This window comes from Chiloscyllium punctatum, chromosome 1, assembly GCF_047496795.1.
Source record: "Chiloscyllium punctatum isolate Juve2018m chromosome 1, sChiPun1.3, whole genome shotgun sequence".
In the NCBI taxonomy this organism is placed as follows: Eukaryota; Metazoa; Chordata; class Chondrichthyes; order Orectolobiformes; family Hemiscylliidae; genus Chiloscyllium; species Chiloscyllium punctatum.
In genome coordinates this window covers 114,152,676-114,174,916 of record NC_092739.1, presented here as the reverse complement: position 1 = coordinate 114,174,916, position 22,241 = coordinate 114,152,676, and the positions used below count along the sequence as shown (strand labels likewise).

The 22,241-nt window shown below is 40.2% G+C and overlaps 1 protein-coding gene across 1 annotated transcript in view; it reads left to right on the top strand.

Moving 5' to 3' along the window:
- The window catches only part of pdzd2 (PDZ domain containing 2), a 544,030-nt gene that overhangs the window by 140,681 nt on the left and 381,108 nt on the right, over positions 1 to 22,241 (top strand). Inside the window, exons 3-4 of the mRNA XM_072572501.1 lie at positions 4,651 to 4,728; positions 4,816 to 5,457. Of these exons, the coding sequence (XP_072428602.1) occupies positions 4,973 to 5,457 (485 nt within the window). The 5' untranslated portion in view covers positions 4,651 to 4,728; positions 4,816 to 4,972. The remainder of the gene's footprint in view (positions 1 to 4,650; positions 4,729 to 4,815; positions 5,458 to 22,241) is intronic.

The following is a 22,241-nucleotide window of genomic DNA, read 5'->3' as shown; positions in this document are numbered from 1 at the left end:
AGGGAAATTGGGTTACACTCACGGAAACACCAGCTGCGATTTTATGTAGTCAGATTCAGTGCCGCTTTTATTTAAAACACCTGCACCCGATTGCCTGAAGACAGCCAAACAATAAAAATGGGTTCAGTTGTGATCATTTATGGTAATAAAAATGGATCACAATTTGATATTATTTAAGAACAGCACAAGAAAGCAAAGAAATTGCTACCAGCTTGTTAAGCGTCATAACAGAAAATCATGAATGCATAAATTGCTTTCATATGGCATTAGAGGTTAGGAATTTGTCTGTGTCCCCACATATAAAGCAACGGTATTCTTTTCATGGTAAACCGAATTAAAAGGCGTTTGGAAATTAAATCCATTGAGCTTTACAGATGGCAATTAAAATTAAACATACAGGATCTTGATACAGTCATTAGTGTTCACTTTGCATCCTGTTTGCACAAGGGGTCAGTATCCATTAGCAGCTTGTATGGTGTCATTATCCTTCCCCTAATGTGCCGCACATATTTCTATCTTTCAGGTCTCCTGAAAAAGGACATAAATTATGAGATTTTTCAGTCATCGAGCAATCTGAAATTCCCTCCATTGTACATTCCATTGTTAATCCTCACTTAAAAGTCATTACCTTCCTTTCAGAAATTTCTTGCTCATTACTACTCGGATTCTTGTGCAGGAAAAAAATTCTTCAAGTTATGTTATCATAAAAACAATCCATGTCATTCTATCATTAACTCAGTTGAATAAAGGGAACTATGGAGCTATGAGGGAGGAGCTGGCCAAAGTTCAATGGTGCAATACCTTAGCAGGGATGACAGTGGAGGAACAATGGCAGATATTTCTGGGTATAATCCAAAAAGGAAGAAAGATCCTATGAGGAGGCAGGGGTGGCTGTAGCTGACGAGGGATGTTAAGAAACATATAAAGTCAAAAGAGAAAAAGTATAACATAGCAAAGATGAGTGGGAAAACGGAGTCCTGGGAAGCTTTTAAAGAACAACAGAGGATTACTAAGAAGGAAATACACAGAGAAAAAATGAGGTATGAAGATAAACTGGCCAAAAATATAAAGGAGGATAGTAAAAACTTTTTTAGGTATGTGAAAGGAAAAAAATTGGTTAAGACTAAAATTGGGTCCTTGAAGACAGAAACAGGGGAATATATTACAGGGAACAAAGAAATGGTAGAAGAGTTGAATTGGTACTTCAGATCTGTGTTCACTGGGGAAGACGCAAGCAATCTCCCAGAGGTAACAGTGGCTGAAGGACCTGAACTGAAGCGAATTTATATTTGCCAGGAATTGGTGTTGGAGACACTGTTAGGTCTGAAGGTTGATAAGTCCCCGGGGCCTGATGGTTTACATCCCAGGGTACTGAAGGAGGTGGCTCGAGAAATCGTGGATGCGTTGGTGATTATTTTCTAGTTCAATAGATTCAGGATCAGTTCCTGCGGATTGGAGGGTGGCTAATGTTGTACCACTTTTTAAGAAAGGTGGGAGAGAGAAAGCAGGAAATTATAGAGCAGTTAGTCTGACCTCAGTGGTGGGAAAGATGCTGGAGTCAATTATAAAGGATGAAATTACGACACATCTGGATAGCAGTAACAGGATAGGTCAGAGTCAGCATGGATTTATGAAGGGGAAATCATGGTTGACTAATCTTCTGGAATGTTTTGAGGATGTAACTCTGAAGATGGACAAGGGAGATCCAGTGGATGTAGTGTACCTGGACTTTCAGAAAGCCTTTGAGAAAGTCCCACATAGGAGGTTAGTGAGCAAAATTAGGGCGCATGGTATTGGGGGAAAAGTACTGACTTGGATTGAAAATTGGTTGGCTGACAGGAAACAAAGAGTAGTGATCAGGTGAATTGGCCATGCTAAATTGCCCATAGTGTTAGTTAAGGGGAATGGGGGGGCTGCGCTTCGGCGGGTCAGTATGGACTTGTTGGGCCGAAGGGCCTGTTTCCACACTGTAAATCTAATCTAATCTAATCTAATCTAATCTGATAAATGACTCCCTTTTGGAATGGTAGGCAGTGACCAGTAGGGTACCACAGGATCAGTGCTGGGACCGCAGCGTTTTACAATATATTTTAATGATTTAGAAGATGGTATTAATAAGTAACCTGGACAGGTTAGGTGAGTGGACAGATGCATGGCAGATGCAGTTTAATGTGGATAAATGTATGGTTATCCAATTTGGTGGCAAGAACAGGAAGGCAGATTGCTACCTAAATGGAGTCAAGTTAGGTAAAAGGGCAGTACAAAGAGATCTGGGTGTTCTTGTACACCAGTCAATGAAGGTAAGCATGCAGGTACAGCTGGTAGTGAAGAAAGCTAATAGCATGCTGGCCTTCATAACAAGAGGATTGAATATAGAAGCAAAGAGGTTCTTCTGCATCTGTACAGGGCCCTGGTGAGACAGCACCTGGAATATTGTGTGCAGTTCTGGTCTCCAAATTTGAGGAAAGACATTCTGGCTATTGAGGGAGTGCAGCGTAGGTTCACGAGGTCAATTCCTAGAATGGCAGGACTATCTTATGTTGAAAGATTGGAGCGACTGGGCTTGTATATCCTTGAGTTTAGAAGACTGAGAGGGGATCTGATTGAGACATATAAGATTATTAAAGGATTGGACACTCTGGAGGCAGGAAACATGTTTCCGCTGATGGATGAGTGCCGAACCAGAGGACACAGCTTAAAAATACGGGGTAGACCATTTAGGACAGAGATGAGGAGAAACTTCTTCACCCAGAGAGTGGTGGCTGTGTGGAATGCTCTGCCCCAGAGGGCAGTGGAGGCCCAGTCTCTGGATTCGTTGAAGAAAGAGTTGGATAGAGCTCTCAAGGATAGTGGAATCAAGGGTTATGGAGACAAGGCAGGAACAGGATACTGATTAAGGATGATCAGCCATGATCATAATGAATGGTGGTACAGGCTCGAAGGGCTGAATGGCCTATTCCTGCACCTATTGTCTATTGTCTATAACTCCAAGTCAGTTCTACAGAAGTGTTAATTTGCTGTATGTAAAACAATGACTTGTCTTCTTCAGTGAAATCTCACTGTTGGACACTTGCTTTTGTGCCAAAAATCAATTACTAAATTGAAATGGTGCAGAATGAATGCTCTTCCTTTTCCTCTGAAGCTAGTGTGTCTTCTCCAGTTGACCCAATAGATTTTGGATACATATGGCTCGGGCTTCACAGGGGCAGACCCGCCCTCCAGGCATATTTGTGCACTAATTTATTAGGTTATCAATAGGAACATCTTTTTTCAAACAGCATTTTACAGCTGAGATTCTACTGAATATTGTGCTACAAGTAATGATGCATCTGTGACATAAGAGTTTATGAAAACCACATTAAAGAAGTTAAAGAGTAACTGCCTTATGCAATTATGCTACTCTACTTTTTTTTCTGGGGCTTTATTGCCATCCTACCATTTACCAAAAACAAATATAATAGAAGATATTATATCTCCTTTTCTATTGAATTGCTTGCCACTTCCTTGTATTTAATCCACTTCAAAATCAGGTAAGTTTGCTTTGTGGCATGATATTCATGTTTTAATGCAGTTACTGAGTTTTACTTTTAAATAGCACAATTCCGAACTTCTTAAAGATTTTTATAGTGGTTCACAACATTGTGATCTCCCAAACTGTTTCACAGCTAGTAAAGTGTGTTGAAATACAAGTATAGCAGCCATTATGCACAGAGTTAAAAATCACACAACACCAGGTTATAGTCCAACAGGTTTAATCAGAAGCACACTAGCTTTCGGAGCGTTGCTCCTTCATCAGGTGGTAGTGGAGGGCTCAATCCTAACACAGAATTTAGAGCAAAAATTTACAGTGTGAAGTAACTGAAATTATACATTGAAAAATTGATTGTCTGTTAAGCCTTTCATCTGTTAGAATACAGTGATAGTTTCACTTCTTTCATGTGTAAATCACAAAACCTTTTTAAAAAAAAGTTGCATTCTCAGGTTAGCTGTTAACAATGGTGATAGCTAGACAACATGTTCAAGGTATTGGCCCACTGTGTTCTCTGTCTATGCCATGATGCACAGAGCACTTGCTCATAAACACAATGTGGTAACAACAAGATTATCTGTTGTAGTAATATTGGTTGATGTAACCAGAGCACTGGAAAGAATTCTCTGTACTTCTTCAGAAACTGCCAGAGGACCTTTTTTGTTTGAAAAAGCAGAAAGCAGTTCAGTTTACATTCTGAGGAAGTCAGTGCACCCAAAAAAGTGTTAATTCTGTTTCTCTCTGCACAGACACGACCAGATCTATTGAGTCACTCGAGTGTTTTTTGTTTTTAGTTCAGTTTCAAAGCAATTTTCAAAGCAATAACAGCAACACAGCCTAATTCTGCATTGAAGTGCCAGCCTAGATGTTGTGCTCAGTTCTCTGGATTGGGACTTGGACATAATCTTTTGGCTCAGAAGTGAGATTACCCAGGATATGAACCATTTGACATAAACCATTGATGCAAGGAGTCATAACTGCAAAGAGAAAGAAAAGTTGATAAAAAATATTTTTATATATGATGCTTTCTGATGAAGAAATTGATATCATCACCAAAATAATTCTTAAAATTGTTTCCTTGAGTTACGTTTAATGTTCTGAACTGTTTTCATTTTTTTTAGAAGAAGGCCTTGCTGAAGTTAAAGATGACCAGCCATTTTTCTTCTGAAATGTTCCAGATTACATCCTGCCCACTGTCAGTAAGTGTATTTTATAAGTCTCGGTTTCAGAGCTGCCTCTGCCACAATAACTTAGTAATTTTGTTATCCAACTTTTCTCTGTACCAGCAGCAGGGAAGAACATCATGACACTTCGAAAAAGATTTGTTAAGTTAAAGTGAGAGAGCCTAAATGGGCTATCTCTAATTATCTGAAGATTCATGATCCATGTACAAGCAATGTTATCCACCAATTGGAATAATGTGGAAATGCTGAAGGACCCACAATGCCAATAACTGCAGAAAGTGCTAAGCTCTATCTCCCTCTCCTAGAACGCTGGCTCCATATTAAGTTGAGGGAAGAAGAGCAAACTCCAGGATTTCAGCTGTGCCAGTCAGCCATACAGATGCTTTGTGAATATATACACTTAAATTTTGGAGTGGGAGGAAGTGCTGTGCAACCTGACCAAAAGGAAAGAGAAAATTTTGAAATTTGTACAGCTCACTTGACCCGAACAAAGGGAGATGAAGGTAACTTTGGAATACGTTTTGGGAACATCCCAATCTATTGGGATTCTCCAGGTAATCAAGAATGTGGGATGTCAAGACAGAACAAAAATAGCAAAGGCCCTGTATTGGATGTTGGATATATCTGGGTGACAGAAGTCAAGAAGCATAGTCCTGCTGCAAAGTGTGAGAAGATAAAAATTCGAGATGAAGTGTTGTTGTTGAATGGACAGTTGATGGTTGGTGTAGATGTTGCAGGTGCCAGGTAAGCACTGTATTTTCTTAAAAGTATAGTTTAAAGATGTCCTAATTCATATCTGTTCATTCAGTCAAGAATTAGGCTGACTAATTCCAATGTCATCATCTCTCAAGTCTGGTGTAAGTATATGAAGTGTAAACAGGACACCATCCATGAAGAGGAATTAATATAAGCATTTACTTAACTAAATGTAAGTTTGCTCGCTGAGCTGGAGGGTTACTTTTCAGACGTTTTGTCACCTTACAAGTTAACATCATCAGTGAGCCTCCAGTGAAGCACTGGTGTTCTGACCTGCTTTCTATTTATATGTTCAGGTTCCCTTGGGCTGATGATGTCATTTCCTGTTGTAATGTCATTTCTGGTTCTTTTTCTCAGAGGGTGGTAAATGGGGTCCAAGACCATGTGTTTGTTGATAGAGGTCTGGTTGGAATGCCATGCTTCTAGGATTTCTCGTGCGTATCTTTGTTTGGCTTGTCCTAGGATGGATGTGATGTCCCTGTCAAAGTGATGTCCTTCCTGATCTGTATGTAAGGATATTGGGTCATGTCTTTTGTAGCAAGTTGGTGTTTATGTATCCTGGCGGCTAATTTTCTGCTTGTTTGTCCAATGTAGTGTTTGTTACAGACCTTGCAAGGTATTTTGTAAATGATGTTTGTTTTGCTTGGTGTCTGTATAGGATCTTTGAAATTCATTAGCTGCTGTTTTAATGTGTTGGTGGGTTTGTGGGTTACCATGATGCCAAGAAGTCTGAGTAGTCTGACAGTCATTTCTGAGATGTCTTTGATGTAGGGGAGAATGGCTAAGGTTTCAGGATGCATTTTGTCTGCTTGTTTGGGTTTGTTGCTAAGAATTCGGCAGACTTGAGTACCTATTCTTTTTGAATATGCTGTATAGGTGATTTTCCTCTGCTCTTCGTAGTTCCTCTGTGCTGCAGTGTGTGGTGGCTCATTGAAATATTATTCTAATGCAGCTTTGTTTTGTGGGTGTTGGGAGGATTATGTCTGTAGTTCAGTATTTGATCTGTATGTGTTGTTTTCCTGTAGACACTGGTTTCAAGTTTCCTCTACTGTTTGCTCTACTGTGACATCTAGGAATGGCAGTTTGTTGTTGTTTTCCTCTTTGTTTGTGAATTTTATGCTACTAAGGATATTATTGATTGTCTTGAAGGTTTCCTCTAATATGTTTTGTTTAGTGATGACAAAGGTGTCATCCACATAGCGGACCCAAAGTTTGGGTTGGATGGTTGGCAGAGCTGCTCGTTCGAGTCTCTGCATTACTTCCTCTGCTAAGAATCCTGATACTGGGGATCCCATGGGTGTTCCGTTGGTTTGTAAGTTATGTGTTGAAGGTGAAGTGGGTGGTAAGGCATAGGTCCACTAGCTTGACAATGTTGTCCTTGCTGAAGAAGTTGGTGGCCTTTAGTGTATCCGTCTTTGGTCCTTCTAATAGTGTAGTCAGTGTTTCTTTGGCCAAGTTGATGTTTATGGATGTGAACAGGACTGTTAAGTCAAAGGAGACCATTATTTCATTGTCTTCTATCTGGGTGTCTTTGGTTTTCAGGAATTCTTGGGTGGAGTGAATGGAGTGTCGTTAGTCTTCTATTTAGTGTTTTAATCTTTGGTGTAGTTCCTTGGCTGTACGTTGGTGTTCCAGGTAGCAAGATTATGGATCTGAGGGGAGGTTCCTGGTTTGTGAATTTTGAGTAATCCGTAGAAGCGTGGCATGTTGGATCTGCCTGGTTTAATTTTTTGGAAGTCTGTCTTGTTTAATTCTCCAGATTTCTGAAGTTTTTTGAAAAGAGCTATGATTTGGTTCTCTAGTTGTAGGGGCGGGTCTATCGCCACCTGATGGTAAGTGTCAGTATCTGCAAGAAGCATGTTCACATTCTCAATGTAGTGTGTTCGGTTTAAAATGGCTATGAAATGTCTTTTGTCTGCAGGTAGGATAACAATGTTTTTATATTTTTTTAAGTCCTTCTAGTGCTTTCCTTTCTTCTGTACTAAGTGTGTTTCTTTCCTTTTTCCTGCTTAGTGTTGGCGCAACTGTCTGCTTGATGGATTGCTGGGTTACTTCTGTGAGTTCATTGTCTTTCAGTGTTGTCTCTAATGCTGTTAAGAAATCTTTCTTGTCCACATCCCAGATGTTGTAATTTAATCCTCTTACTAAGATGGCTTTTTCAGTGTTAAGAGTCGGTCAGGTATATTTTTTATCCATACTTCTAGGTTGTCTGTGTTACTATTTTGTGTGAGTTTGTAGAGTTTTTTTTCTGCAAGTCTGGCTTTTTTTCATTTTTTTGTGTTTGTTGCTGTCTAAAATCTATGGCTTGTTTTACTGTGTCTGTCCATTCATGGTCTGTCACATTAGCGAGTAAAGTTTTTTAGCGCGAAATTTCCTGTATTTATGGAGTCTGTTGTGGGCATCATTAATCATAGCAGCATTAGAAACAACACTGAAAGACAACAAACTCACAGAAGTAACCCAGCAATCCATCAGACAGACAGTTGCACTAACACTAAGCAGGAAAAAAGAAGGAAACACACTCAATACAGAAGAAAGGAAAGCACTAGAAGGACTCAAAAAAGATCAAAACATTATTATCCTACCTGCAGACAAAGGATGCTTGACAACCATTTTAAACCGAACACACTACATTGAGAACGTGAACACTCTGCTTGTAGATACCGACACTTACCACAGGTGGAAATAGGCCCGCCCCCACAACTAGAGAACCGAATCACAGCCTTACTCAAAAAGCTCCAGAAGTCTGGAGAATTAAACAAGACAGACTTCCAAAAAAATTAAACCAGGCAGATCCAACATGTCACGCTTCTACAGATTACTCAAAATTCACAAACCACGAACCTCCCCTCAGATCCATAATCTTGCTACCTGGAACACCAACGTACAGCCAAGGAACTACACCAAAGATCAAAACACTAAATAGAAGACTCGCGACACTCCATTCACTCCACCCAAGAATTCCTGAAAACCAAAGACACCCAGATAAAAGACAATGAAATAATGGTCTCCTTTGACTTAACAGTCCTGTTCACATCCATCAACATCAACTTGGCCAAAGAAACACTGACTACACTATTAGAAGGACCAAAGACACATACACTAAAGGCCACCAACTTCTTCAGCAAGGACAACATTGTCAAGCTTGTGGACCTATGCCTTACCACCCACTTCACCTTTAACAACATAACCTAACAAACCAATGGAACACCCATGGGATCTCCAATATCAGGATTCTTAGCAGAGGAAGTAATGCAGAGACTCGAACAAGTAGCTCTGCCAACTATTCAACCCAAACTTTGGGTCCGCTATGTGGACATCATCACTAAACAAAATATATTAGAGGAAACCTTCAAGACCATCAATAATACCCTTACTGGCATAAAATTCACAAACAAAGAGGAAAACAACAACAAACTGCCATTCCTAGATGTCACTGTAGAGCAAACAGCCAATGGGGAACTTGAAACCAGCATCTTCAGGAAAACAACACATATGGACCAAATACTGAACTACAGAAGTAATCATCCCAACACCCACAAAACAAAGCTGTATTAGAACATTATTTCAATGAACCACCACACACTGCAGCACAGAGGAACTATGAAAGAGCAGAGGAAAATCACCTATACAGCATATTCAAAAAGAATGGGTACCTGATGAACACAGTCCACTGAATTCTCAGCAACAAACCCAAACAAACAAAATGCATCTAGAAACCCTAGCCATTCTCTCCTACATCAAAGACATCTCAGAAATGACTACCAGACTACTCAGGCCTCTTGACGTCCTGATAGCCTACAAACCCACCAATACATTTTAACAGCAGCTACTGAACTTAAAAGACCCTATACAGACACCAAGCAAAATGAACGTCATTTACAAAATACCTTGCAAGGTCTGTAACAAACACTACATTGGACAAACAAGCAGAAAATTAGCCACCAGGTTACATGAACACCAACTAGCTACAAAAAGACATGATCCAATATCCTTATATACAGATCAAAAAGGACATCACTTTGACAGGAACATCACATCCATCCTAGGACAATCAAACAAAGACATGCATGAGAAGTCCTAGAAGCATGGCATTCCAACCAGACCTCTATCAACAAAATCATTGACTTGGACCCCATTTACCACCCTCTGAGAAAAAGAACTAGAAATGACATCACCACAAGAAGTGACATCACCAACCCAAGGAAACCTGAACATGTAAATAGAAAGCAGGTCGTAACACCAGTGCTTCACTGGAGGCTCAATGATGATGTTACCTAGTATGGTGGCAAAACGTCTGAAAACTAACCTTCCAGCTCAGTGGGCGAACTTACATCCAGAATCTCAACTTGAGCTACAAATCTTCTCAAAACTCACGATTTACTTCACGTTTTTTTGTGTGCTTACAGCTTTGGAGTTATCAGCTAAACCTCTGTTAAGTATTGAATATTTTCAAAGTTCAGTATTTGTTGTCTATGATGTATAATTTGAGCCTGAGCTGCTGGCAATGTAATGGTTCTCACATTTCTGGTGGATGTGTGAGACTCAGGTGTTGATTATGAAGAAAAGGACATGTGTGAAAACATTATTTTGCACCTAATTAGAAAAGGAGTCAAAAATATATTGCAATATGTAATTTGCTCTTCTGGTTTAAAGATCATTCCTCTATACTTGGGTTTTCAGAAATTTGTCTTGTTTTTCTAGGATCTGTTTAATTGCATCTATATTTATGTGTAATTAATGTTAATTGATTTGCTTCTCAAGAATGCACGTAATGAATATAAATTCACTATTACTTATACAAATATTTTATCAGATATTTCTGTTTACAAAGAAGTGAAAATCACAATTTTTAATAAGTTTCTACTATATGGAGTAATTTGAGGTAAGTAGCAAAGATGCATAAAACAAAAACTAGATGAGAAAAGGAATAGAAAGTATATTAATAGGGTTCAATGAAATAAGTTGGGATGCAGTCTGATACTGTGCATGTTATGAATGCCCACTTCTAAGAGAACTCGCCTTTTCAGTCTCGAGGCAGCTTTAGATTCTTTTTAACAGTCCTCTTCCACTCATAATAAGGGTGTTATTAGAGAGAATGCTGCAATTAACCTAACAATTTCCTATGAATGTTTATGTTTTAAATTTATATGGTCTGTTAAGTAAGCCTTTTTCATAATTGCAACATAACCTTAATGCAGTGATTGCTGTACAAAGTGTCTTTCTGAGGAAAAAATAATTCACTCTATACTTAGGAACATGTCAACACAGAGAAAACTGAAAATTACTGTCTCAGGGGTATTTAACGCAAAAGGGTCCATTTTGCTTCTGATGCTATCGTATATAAATTTACTTCATAGATTTTCTCATGCCTGTACCTAACTGTGCTTAAAGACAACACAGTAAAGTAAATCTCATGCGATTGAATGTCAGAAGGTTATACACAGATTTTCTTTAAGAGACCACTCATTCTTATCTACATGCTGCTTCTTGACAACATTGAGCAGATTATTTTTGAGATTAAGTGTGGCATCGGGCCTAAAGATAGGAGGTATGTCCATTTGGGGACAGAGTAGTTGACTCTCTCAATTACATTCTCCTCAGCTCATTACATATGCACATGCAGGTAGAATGAGCAGGAGGTCCTGATGACTGCCAAGGCATCCCTGACTCCACCGTCTGGCCAGATTTAAAAAGTACCAAAACCGCACTCACTGCAATCCAGAAGCAGTGTTGTTTTCCATCTGAAGATGCCTGCAACCAAACAGAAAGTGGCTCCATGCTTAAATGATGTAACCCTAGAGTTCTCCAGCAAGCCATCCTAGAAAGAGGGATGTACCGTTTCTCATGGACAAACATAAAAGAAGTGTAACCTTCAGCGAGATGTGTGGATTTGGAAAGTCACTCAATATTGCGTATGTCTTCTACATATCTGCAATAGATAACTGCCTTTTATTTGCTGATGTTTCAGACATGAATACAAATCCCCCTCATGTATTTCAGCATAACTTTGTACTGGTGTCCTGACCGAGAAACTGCAGGAGTCATTGGTGCATCTTTAGTCGAACAACCTGTTTATCGGTTGCCCTGGTGAATGTATGAGCAGTATGGTACCACTGTTCAGTATCAGTTTAGGTGTTTTACACTGGTCATGTCATACATATGCCATGCCCTCTGAGAATATTCCTAATCACCCACAGGCCAGCCCTGGAGAAGATGTGGGAGAGTGAAAATTTGTGGCACACGATTATGCCTCATGTTAGCTCCCTGGATACCTGCTCAAGAATCTGACTGGATGGTGCCATGGAGCTCAGAGCACCACGTGCAAGCTGTCGGTGGCCCCTTGTACCTGAAAGAATCCAAATCTGATGATGTAGGCAGTTTGGCAATCTGGGTCCATTGTGAATGGGACAAATTGATGTACTTTCCTGAGAAAAGCGTCTGTGTAAACTTTCAGTTTCATTTATGGGTGACTATTTGGCAGATACCACACAAATCCCCAGCTGTGTTTTGAAAGAAGCCAATGGGAAGGAGTTGATATATTGTTATGATTTTTGCTGCCATAAGGATTCCTCCCAAATCACGCAGCTATAGATGTTCTTTCAGGAACTGACAGATACAGGTGACTGTGTGCCTGGTCAAGCAAAGGCGACTGCAGCATTGACAACTGGATTCAGCTGTAATGCCTTTGGTGGAACCTCTGTTTGATAGCACTGAACCCTGGTTCCCCATGTCTGAAACAGCTTGATACTCCACACTGGATACCCCTGAGCCTTTTGAGACTCTGGTGTTGTTGGCTTTGCGCAATCTTTAGGCATCACCTCCTCCAGAGTTTCAATAAATCCAATGGAGCTGGAGTTTTGCTGGCCAATTATTTTGCATTATAGTAAGGATCCGTGAATGAATATCAGGAAAGAGACGTTTGGTTTCCCTTTGCTGTAGTCAAACTAAACTGTGGACACTTAACAGGCTACAGGCGGCACAATGGTTAGCACTACTACCTCACAGCACCAGGGACCCGGGTTCAATTCCACCCGAGGGTGACTGTCTGTGTGGAGTTTGCACGTTCTCCCCATGTCTGCATAGGTTTCCTCTGGGTGCTCTGGTTTCCTCCCATAATCCAAAGATATGTAGGTTAGGTGCATTAGTCAGGGGTAAATGTTGGATAATAGGGTAGGGGAATGGGTCTGGGTTGGTTACTCTTCGGATGGTTGGTATGGACTTAGAGTCATAGAGATGTACAGCATGGAAACAGACCCTTCAGTCCAACTCATCCATGCCAACCAGTATCCCATTCTAATCTAGTCCCACTTGCCACCACCCGGCCCATATCCCTCCATACCCTTCCTATTTATATACCCATCCAGATGCCTTTTAACTGTTGCAATTGTACTGGCCTCCACCATTTCCTCTGGCAGCTCATTCCATACAGTTACCACCCTCTGCGTGAAAAAGTTGCCCCTTATGTCTCTTTTATATCTTTACCCTCTCACCCTAAATCTATGCCCTCTAGTTCTGGACTTTGTCTATTTATCCTATCCATGCCCCTCATGATTATATAAACCTCTATAAGGTCACCCCTCAACCTCTGACGCTCCAGGGAAAACAGGCCTAGCCTATTCAACCTTTCCCTATTGTTCAAATCCTTCAAACCTGGCAACATCCCTGTAAATCTTTTCTGAGCCTTTTCAAGTTTCACAACATCTTTCCGACAGGATAGAGACCAAATTTACATGCAATATTCCAAACATGGCCTAACCATATTCCAAACATGGCCTAACCAATGTCCTGTACAGCCGCAACATGACCTCCCAACTCCTGTACTCAATACTCAGACCAATAAAGGAAAGCATACCAAATGCCTTCATGATCCTATCTACCAACAACTCTACTTTCAAGGAGCTATGAACCTCCACTCCGAGGTCTCAGCAATGCTCCCTAGGACCTTACCATTAAGTGTATAAGTCCTCCTAAGATTTGCTTTCCCAAAATGCAGCACCTTGCATTTATCTAAATTAAACTCCATCTGCCAGTCCTCAGCCCATTAACCCATCTGATCAAAATCCTGTTTTAATCTGAGGTAATCTTCTTCACTGTCCACTACATCTCTTGTTGGGCCGAAGGGCCTGTTTCCACACTGTAGGTAATCTACTCTAATCTAATCTAATCTCTAACTTTGGTGTCATCTACAAACTTACTAACTATACCTGTTATGCTCACATCCAAATCATTTATATAAATGACGAAAAGTAGTGGACCCTTGTGGCACAGGCCTCTAGTCTGAAAAACAACCCTCCACTACCACCCTCTGTCTTCTATGTTTGAGCCAGTTCTGTATCCAATTTGCTAGTTCTCCTTGTATTCAATGAAATCTAACCTTGCTGACCATTCTCCCATTGTGAATCTTGTCAAACGCCTTACTGATGTCCATATAGATCACATCACTCCTGCTCTCATCAATCCTTTTTGTTACTTCTTCAAAAAATGCAACCAAGTTTGTGAGACATGATTTCCCACACACAGAGCCATGTTGACTATCCCTAATCAGTCCTTACCTTTCCAAATGCATGTGCATCCTGTACCTCAGGATTCCCTCTAAACAACTTGCCCACCACCAATATCAGGCTCACTAGTCTATAGTTTCTGACTTGTCCTTACCACCTTTCTTAAATAGTGGCACCACGTTAGCCAACCTCCAGCAAAGGTCCAGTGTCAATGACCTGTTTCCACATTGTAGGGATTCTATAGTTTCTATAGTTTACATCTAACTTCAGCAATGTACAAAGACTTTGTATCCTTCAGCAGTTATTGTTCACTCCATGCAAGGGAGATGTAACTCACTCTGCTTCTTGATGGCCTTCAGAATTCCCAACAACACAGCCATTGCAATCTTGCACCAATCGTCCTTTCAGCATCCAACCTAACTTGAGAATTTTGTCTGGGTGCTAGCAATGCACAATAGGCTTGTAGTTAACCCCCAGCCACTTACATATTGTGCCAGTTTTTATTTTCCATTGAAAATATTGCAGAGACTTCTGTTCAAACTGTGCTGAGTAAATGAGTCATGAAAGAAGATCTGAGCTAGAACTCTTTAGAAAAAAATCACAATCAATACGCTGAAAAATTGATTTGCCTTGAGCCTGTTTCATGTGCTGGTGTGGATTAATTTTACTCCTAATTCTTATACACTCTAGGGAATGTAGGTGTAGTTTACTCAAGAGATAATTCACAGTCAAATATTTCTTGTTCATTTCACCTGTTCTTACACCTATTACTTCCTCAGTGCTGTCTTCTTACCATCTCCGTAGCTGGCTGCTGGATTGCTCACCATGGTTAACCATGGCACAGCACCAGAAACTTATTCATTTCGGAAAACATCATTAAGTTAATTTAAACATCACTAAAGCGCACCACGAAACTCTGGTGGCGGATAAATGAAGAACATACCACATGCTTTTGCAAAGATATCCCAAAAGAAAAATCCAGTTCGTTTCTTACAGTCACCACTCCCTGCATCCCTGTTCCAATAATTGCCTTTCTCATTATCTTTAAGGTCTGAATTGCACCCAGTCTTCCTGATCCTGTATCACCAGCCAGGAATTTCTGGTGTACTGCAGTGTTTTTACCCCAGCTAGAACTGATAAAAGAATATTGGCTTTCAAATTGTTTTAATCTTGGAAATACATAACAGCTGCAACTCTGAATACTGAGAGTAGATCTTAATGGTAAAAAGGTTGCAAATTGTTTAAAAATCTCATGGGTACAGTTGTAATTTGAAGATCTATGCTTTAGGTGCGGGTATTTTCTAATCAACCTGTTCACAGATGTTATTGCACACCTCTAGAGCAGCTGGGACTTGAACCTGTGTTTTCGGAGCAGGGTGTTATAATGCGTTTAATACACCTGGGAACTGAGTTAGAATCCAACTCTAATATCTCCCTGGTGTTTTGATCTAAGTTCAAATAGGGTTGAACAGCATCATTTAATTTAATGGATTGGAAACCACAAAGCTGCCCTCAACTTCAGTCCTAACTGGCATTGATCCAGTGGTTTGCTTTATGACAAACAGGAACTGAAAATATGTGCAAAATGGGATTCACATGAGGGCTAATGGTATCTGGTGAGGTTTATACAAACACAGGAACTTTTTTTATCTGACCGGGATTTGGCATTGATGGATACCAAGTGCAAAAGAAGAACAAACTCATAACATTATTGTTTTAATAGATCCTGGGGAATTGCTGCTTGCTTTTCCATCTCTTCCTTTATAAAGTTCCATAAAACCTGCCACTTTGTCGTCTAGTTAATAAATTCCTTATGTGACTTGCTGTCGACCCTTGCTTGATTCCTGCAAGTGGCCTAGTAACTCATTGTTTCATTAAAGTTTTTTAAATAAGTTTATTCTTAGGCTATGGATGTCACTAGCAAGGCCAGCATTTATTGCCCGTTCCTAATCACCATTGAAAAGATGATTGTGGATAACCTTCCTGAACTGTCAGAGGGGACTCAGGATTTTGACTGATGTACTCTGAAAGATTGTAGTTGCAAGTCTTGGTGGTGAGTGTGACTTGGAAAGGGTTTTATAGGTGGTGACCCCACACATCTGTTGCCCTTGTTCTTATGACAATTGAGATCGCCGGTTTGGAAGATTCAGTTAAAGGAATCTTGGCAAGTTGCTGCAGTGCATCTTGAAAATGGTACACATTGCTGTGAATGTGTGTTGGTAGCATTATTCCTTGTAGGCTGTGCATCTGTTCAGAAATCTCATGCATATTCATTCATTCTCTGCTGTATGACCTCCATTTCCATTTAAACATGCCATGGACAGAACTCCGAAGCCTGCACAGAATTTGAACTGAGGCAACATTGTAGGTGATGGAGCAGTAAATAATTAAGCTGCTGTGCAGGATACCAGTCAAGTGGGCTGCTTTGTCTGGGATGGTGACAAGCTTCATGAGTGGTTGTTGGAGCAGAACTCACTCAGATAATTCATGTTCCTTACTTGTGCTTTGCAGATGGTGGACTGAATTTGGGGTGTCAGCTATGAGTTATATATCACAGGATTCAGGCCTCTGACCTGTTCTTGCAGCCACAGTATTTTTATGGCTAGTTGAAAAAAACTGCACAGAGGCCAGTATCCCATCACCAAGCCACCTGTTATTTACTTGTGCACAAATACACTCGCTGTGGCCAGCTAGCTCAGAGGTAGTCACCTGTACTGAGGAAATTCAAATCTCCTGGTTATATTTTTTGTTTTTTTTTCTGGCTATAGCCAGTCAGTTCAGAGTCAGTCCTCCTGAGGAGAATCTGATCTCCTGGTGTTTTTTATTTATTTATTTTTTCTTTTTTGTACACTGGCTGTGGCCAGCCAGCTCGGAGCCAGTCTCCTGAATTGGGGAGATTCTAATCTCCTGGTTTTTTTTACTGAGGAGACTCAAAACTTCTATTTTTTTTCCAATATTGAACAGTTTATTTTTCTATTGATTACAACTATCACATTTATCTCCTGGTTATATTGGTCAGCCAGGGCTTTCCTGATGGGCCCAGTTAACAATGCCAATCAAGATCTTGTAGTCAATGAGGTCAACCTGATTCCAATCACTACATGAGTCTAATTCAGTTCTTGGTCAACGATAACATCCCCAAGATTTTAATGATGAGTCTTCAGTGATATTATTGTCGTGGTTAACCTTTCTCTTGTCGGGGATGGTCATTGCCTGTTATTAGAAAAGTTCAAATGTGACTTGCTGTTTATCAGCCCAAGACTAAGTATTGTCTGGATTTTGCTGGAACTGAAAATGTGTTGCTGGAAAAGCGCAGCAAGTCAGGCAGCATCCAAGGAGCAGGAGAATCGACGTTTCGGACATGAGCCATTCCTTCTTCAGGGCTCATGCCCGAAACGTCAATTCTCCTGCCCTTTGGATGCTGCCTGACCTGCTGCGCTTTTCCAGCAACACATTTTCAGCTCTGATCTCCAACATCTGCAGTCCTCACTTTCTCCTGGATTTTGCTGGAAACAAGCATGGTTTGTTTGATTACCTAAAGAGTTGTAAAATGATAGGCAAAGTGCAATCATCAATGAATCATCTCCAATTCTGAAGCTTTGATGGAAGGATAGTGATGCTGGAAGTAGCTAATGACTGTTAGGCCTAGGACACAACCTGAGGAACCCCTACAGTGATGTCCTTGCACTAAGATTATTATGAAAAAGCTCCATTATTATTTTGTTTTGAACATTTGTGGACAGTGGTTTATTTGAAAGACTGAGGAGATATCTTGATTATTTCTTTTTTAAAAAGTGTGACAAAAGGAGTCATTGAGACATAGGTTTTGAAAGAGAGGAATAGAGATCAGTATGATAACTGAAATACTGAAACAGTTGTTTTCCTAAAAATCGTAAAAGCGTTCTTCTCAACATTTTGGTGGAATGGCGTCTACAAAGGACCCAGCACCAACTGCCTGTGTCTGTTGCCTGTATTATCAGGGCACTAACTGATTGCCATCTTGAATATTTCCTTTTTCATTTCAGAAAGTAATAATTCTTGGCCAGAATGTTATTTTTTTCTAGCAAACATTACTTGCCATTTGTCAGCCCAAGCCTGGATATTGTCCAGATCTTGAACTTGAACATGGACTGCTTCAGTATCTGAGGAGTCATGAATGGTGCTGAATATTGTGAAATCATCGATGAACATCCCCACTTCAGATTTCATGATGGAAGGAAGGTCATTGATGTAGCAGCTAAAGATGGTTGGGTCTAGTACACAACCCTGAAGAACTCCTGCTCAGATGACTGACTTCCAACAACCACAGCCATCTTCTTATGTGGCAGGTATGACTTCAACTGTTTCTTGATGTCATGTGGAGTGAATCTGATTGGCTGAAGACTGGTATCTGTACTGTTCGGGACCATGAGAGGAGGCTGAGATGGACTCAGTGGGCCAAAAATCCTAATTTTTCTATAGATCTTATGGTCTAAAGTTGGAGTTATGGCTGTAGGTAGAAGATTTAAATGAAGACATTGTTACTAAAGCGTGGAAAATGACTTTTTGCTGATGTTCAATCTGGAGAATTGTTCCCTTTATATCCTGGGTGATATAGCTTGCTGCCGAGAACATTTCTCCCTCACCTTCCTCTTCCAGCCTTTTGTCCTGATCCATATGGACTCCATTCTCCAAGTTATTTCAGGGAAGTAGCTCCACAAGTCTGGGACTAACAATCTGCTGCAGAATCCTTGAAGTTCAGCAAAATAGTGTTCAGTCTTTTTATGTAGTCCACCCCGTGGACTTTGCAACATTAAGCAACCATAGAAAACACTGCGCACTTGTAGGGGCATGACAACAGCTAGACGAAATTGGTGATCCCTCTAAGTAGCAAAGTAGCACTGGTGCCACTGAGTACATGCTCAGGTGTTAGATATGGTGTTAGCTGCAGCATTGAGTTGTAAAATAGCCCTTTCAGCATCAAATCTGTGAGGCCTGCTAATTAACATCATCGCCTGCCTGCTCTGCATGCTTCCGCAAGATGTCCATAGAGTTTAACATCCGTAGCAATATGATGGCTGATGTAATGCACCCTAAAAGTGTGAAAGCGTGTCAACACTATTCAGAGCTCTAGAGCATTTGTAGTATCCAAAGAAAGTTATTAACATGTTCTCCAACTGTTATGTGCAAGTAGACTACCCGAGTACACTATTTATTTGCAGTCCTTGAGTTTCTGATCTGAGTACAATTGAATGAAGTGATAGTTTTGTTCAAAAGTGCTATTGACAATGGTGGTAATATCTCTTTATTTATTTCCTAATGGTGGCATAAGCAAGCTGAGAACAGACTGCACATCGCAACGATTAATGCATTCAAGGCAGTTGCCCTGATACCATGTGTCTCTTGATATTTTAGCAGCTGTTTCTGTTTTAGCTAAAATGTAAGTGGTGACAGGTACTTCTGGCTCTGATTTTCACTGGGCTGTCAGGGATTTCTTTCAGCTGGATCCCTTAAAACTAAGTGTATGGTTGGAGGAATGTAACCAATATAATTATGTGATTTGATTTGTGATTGATGAAACCATTCTGAACTAACGTAATAACTGAAGAAAACTTCATTTTACATGATTGACCTGACTTAGAATATTTCAGTCATCTGGAGGACTTGATGCATCTACTTCCCCAGAGTTTCAATTTGGCAGGAATGAATTTCCAGGAGATTGTTGTTTAAAGGGGGATGAATCTAAACACTGAACATGGGCAAAGCCTCAACTTATTGTTGCAGTCAGTTTTCCAAGCTATTGTATAGTTTCAGCATAATCTCCATGGTCTTGTACTATATGACCCTATCAATAAAGGAGGAGAAAGTGAGGACTTCAAGAATGGTCCTGAAGAAGGGCTTATGCCCGAAACGTTGATTCTCCTGCTCCTTGGATGCTGCCTGGCCTGCTGCACTTTTCCTATCAATAAAGTCTAGAATAATGCCTAATTTATTAACATCTCTCCATCTGTCCTGCCACCTTTAATAACTTTTATGTATGTATACACCCAGGTATGTCTGCTCCAGATATCCTTGAAGCCAGCGCCTCTGAGCTCCTGACTTCATTACAGCTTTGGTCCAAATATGGACAAAGGTGCTGCCTTTTACAGGTGATGTGAGAGTGACTGTCTTTGACCTCAAGGCCATATTTGAATGAGTGTTGCATCAAGGAGCCTTAGAGTCAATTGGAATAGCGGAAAACTCTCTGTTGGCTAGACTCATACCTGAAAAAAGGATGTAATTGTTGGAGGTCAGTCATCTTAGCTTCAGGATGTCTCTGCAGGAGTTCCTCAGGGTAGTGTTTTAGCCCAACCATCTTCAACTGCTTCACCAATGACTTTCTTTCCATCACAAGGTCAGAGATGGGGATATTTGCTGATGACAGCACAATGTTCAGCACCATTCATGACTCCTCAGATACTGAAGAATTTCATGTGCAAATGCTGCTTGACCTGGACAATATTGAAGTTTGGAATCATCGAATCCTTACTATTTGGAAGCAGGCCATTCAACTCATCAAGTCCACACCAACCCTCTGAGCAGCAAACCACCCAGACCCATTCCCTTACCCTGGCCTTGTAACCCTGCATTTCCCATGGCTAATCCACCTAGCCAGCACATCCGTGGTGGACAATTTAGCATGGCCAATTCACCAATCTGCACATCTTTGAACTGTAGGAGGAAACTCACGCAGACACAGGGAGAATGTGCAAATTCCACACAGACAGTCATCTGAGGCTGGAATTGAACCCAAGTCCCTGGCGCTGTGAGACAGCAGTGCGAGCCACTGTGCCACAAATGACAAGTGGTAAGTAATGTTCACACTAGACAAGTGCCAGGTAATGACCATCAACAGTAAGAGAATGTAACCATTATCCCTTAACATTTAGTAGGATTACCATCACTGAATCACTCACTATCAACGCCAGTCTGCCTGGAAATCTGTCACACACCTCAATTGACCAATTAATTTATCCCATTGTCTCCCACCTCCAGTTGGTTGAATTCACCACTGAGAATAGTGGCAGGACAATATTGTGATCCCCTCTTATAAACTTTATCCACCATTTTATAAGGGTTCCTATCCTCAGCCAATTTCTGGATGGGTGATACAATTCAGCTCCAGATTTTGCCAGTTTTCATGTAGATCACATGCAGGACACTGATGCAATTCAGATGCTATTTCCAGGGTCATCAGTTTTAACGTAATGTTTATGGTAAAACAATTCAAAGCACTCTTTTTTTTAATTTAAGAAACACCTGAAGAACATTTGCTTAACTCACATGCAACTGATTATATGCGAATCAATTGTGTGAACTCTGGTTCTTCAGGGGTCAATGGTCTGATGTCAACTGTCTTTCAAAGTGAAATTCTACAAACCTAGCCTGTTTTTTGTGGCTTGCATTAATCTAGGAAGACTCCATGACATCTTCAAAACTTTTAACACAATATAAATATATGATAACTTATCATGGTTTTAACTGGCTTTCTTGAAGGTTCTCAAATGCTTTCATGTAGTCACTTAAATTAAGTGATAAAATATCAGACAAAATACAGTTACATTTATCATTAAATAATATAAATGATTTCAATTACATGACTCAATAATTTCTGAAGCTTCCAGGACAGGCAAAAAGCTTTGGGGCCACGCATAGTGTAGTCTCAAACAGTTTGTTTCATATTAAAGCTTTGAACATATGCTATTGTCTTTAGAAAATATCTAGATTTTTCTTTATCTGTTTTTGTCTAGCTGACCTCACCAATTGAATGCATGCTGTATGACAACACGAGTGGTCTCATCAGCACTTCGAGACCATGCCGTGTGTGAGAGCCCAGACAATCCAGGCCTGAGATTCAGAATAAAAACAGAAAATGGAATATAATGCCAAATGGCAAAGTGCTATGTCAAAACTTAATGCTCCCTAATTAGAGATAACTTTACCTTGATTAACTTAAAATCCATTTGAATCCCCACTTCAAATAAAAAAACACCAGGAAGAACCAAACTACAAACACAAATCTTTGCGTATCATCTAAAAAAAGTCAGTTATTTGGCATGTGCTGAGTATATTTGGTGAGGATCAGACAAAGACTCAGACTGCTTCAGAGAATTTTGAAAAAGAAATCGATGTCTGCCCTGAGGAATGTATCCTCTTGAAAAGTAAAGTGTAATTTATAATTTGTCCATGCAAACTTGAATAGACAAGATTGCTGCGTGGACACAGAATAGTAAATATTTTAAACATTAG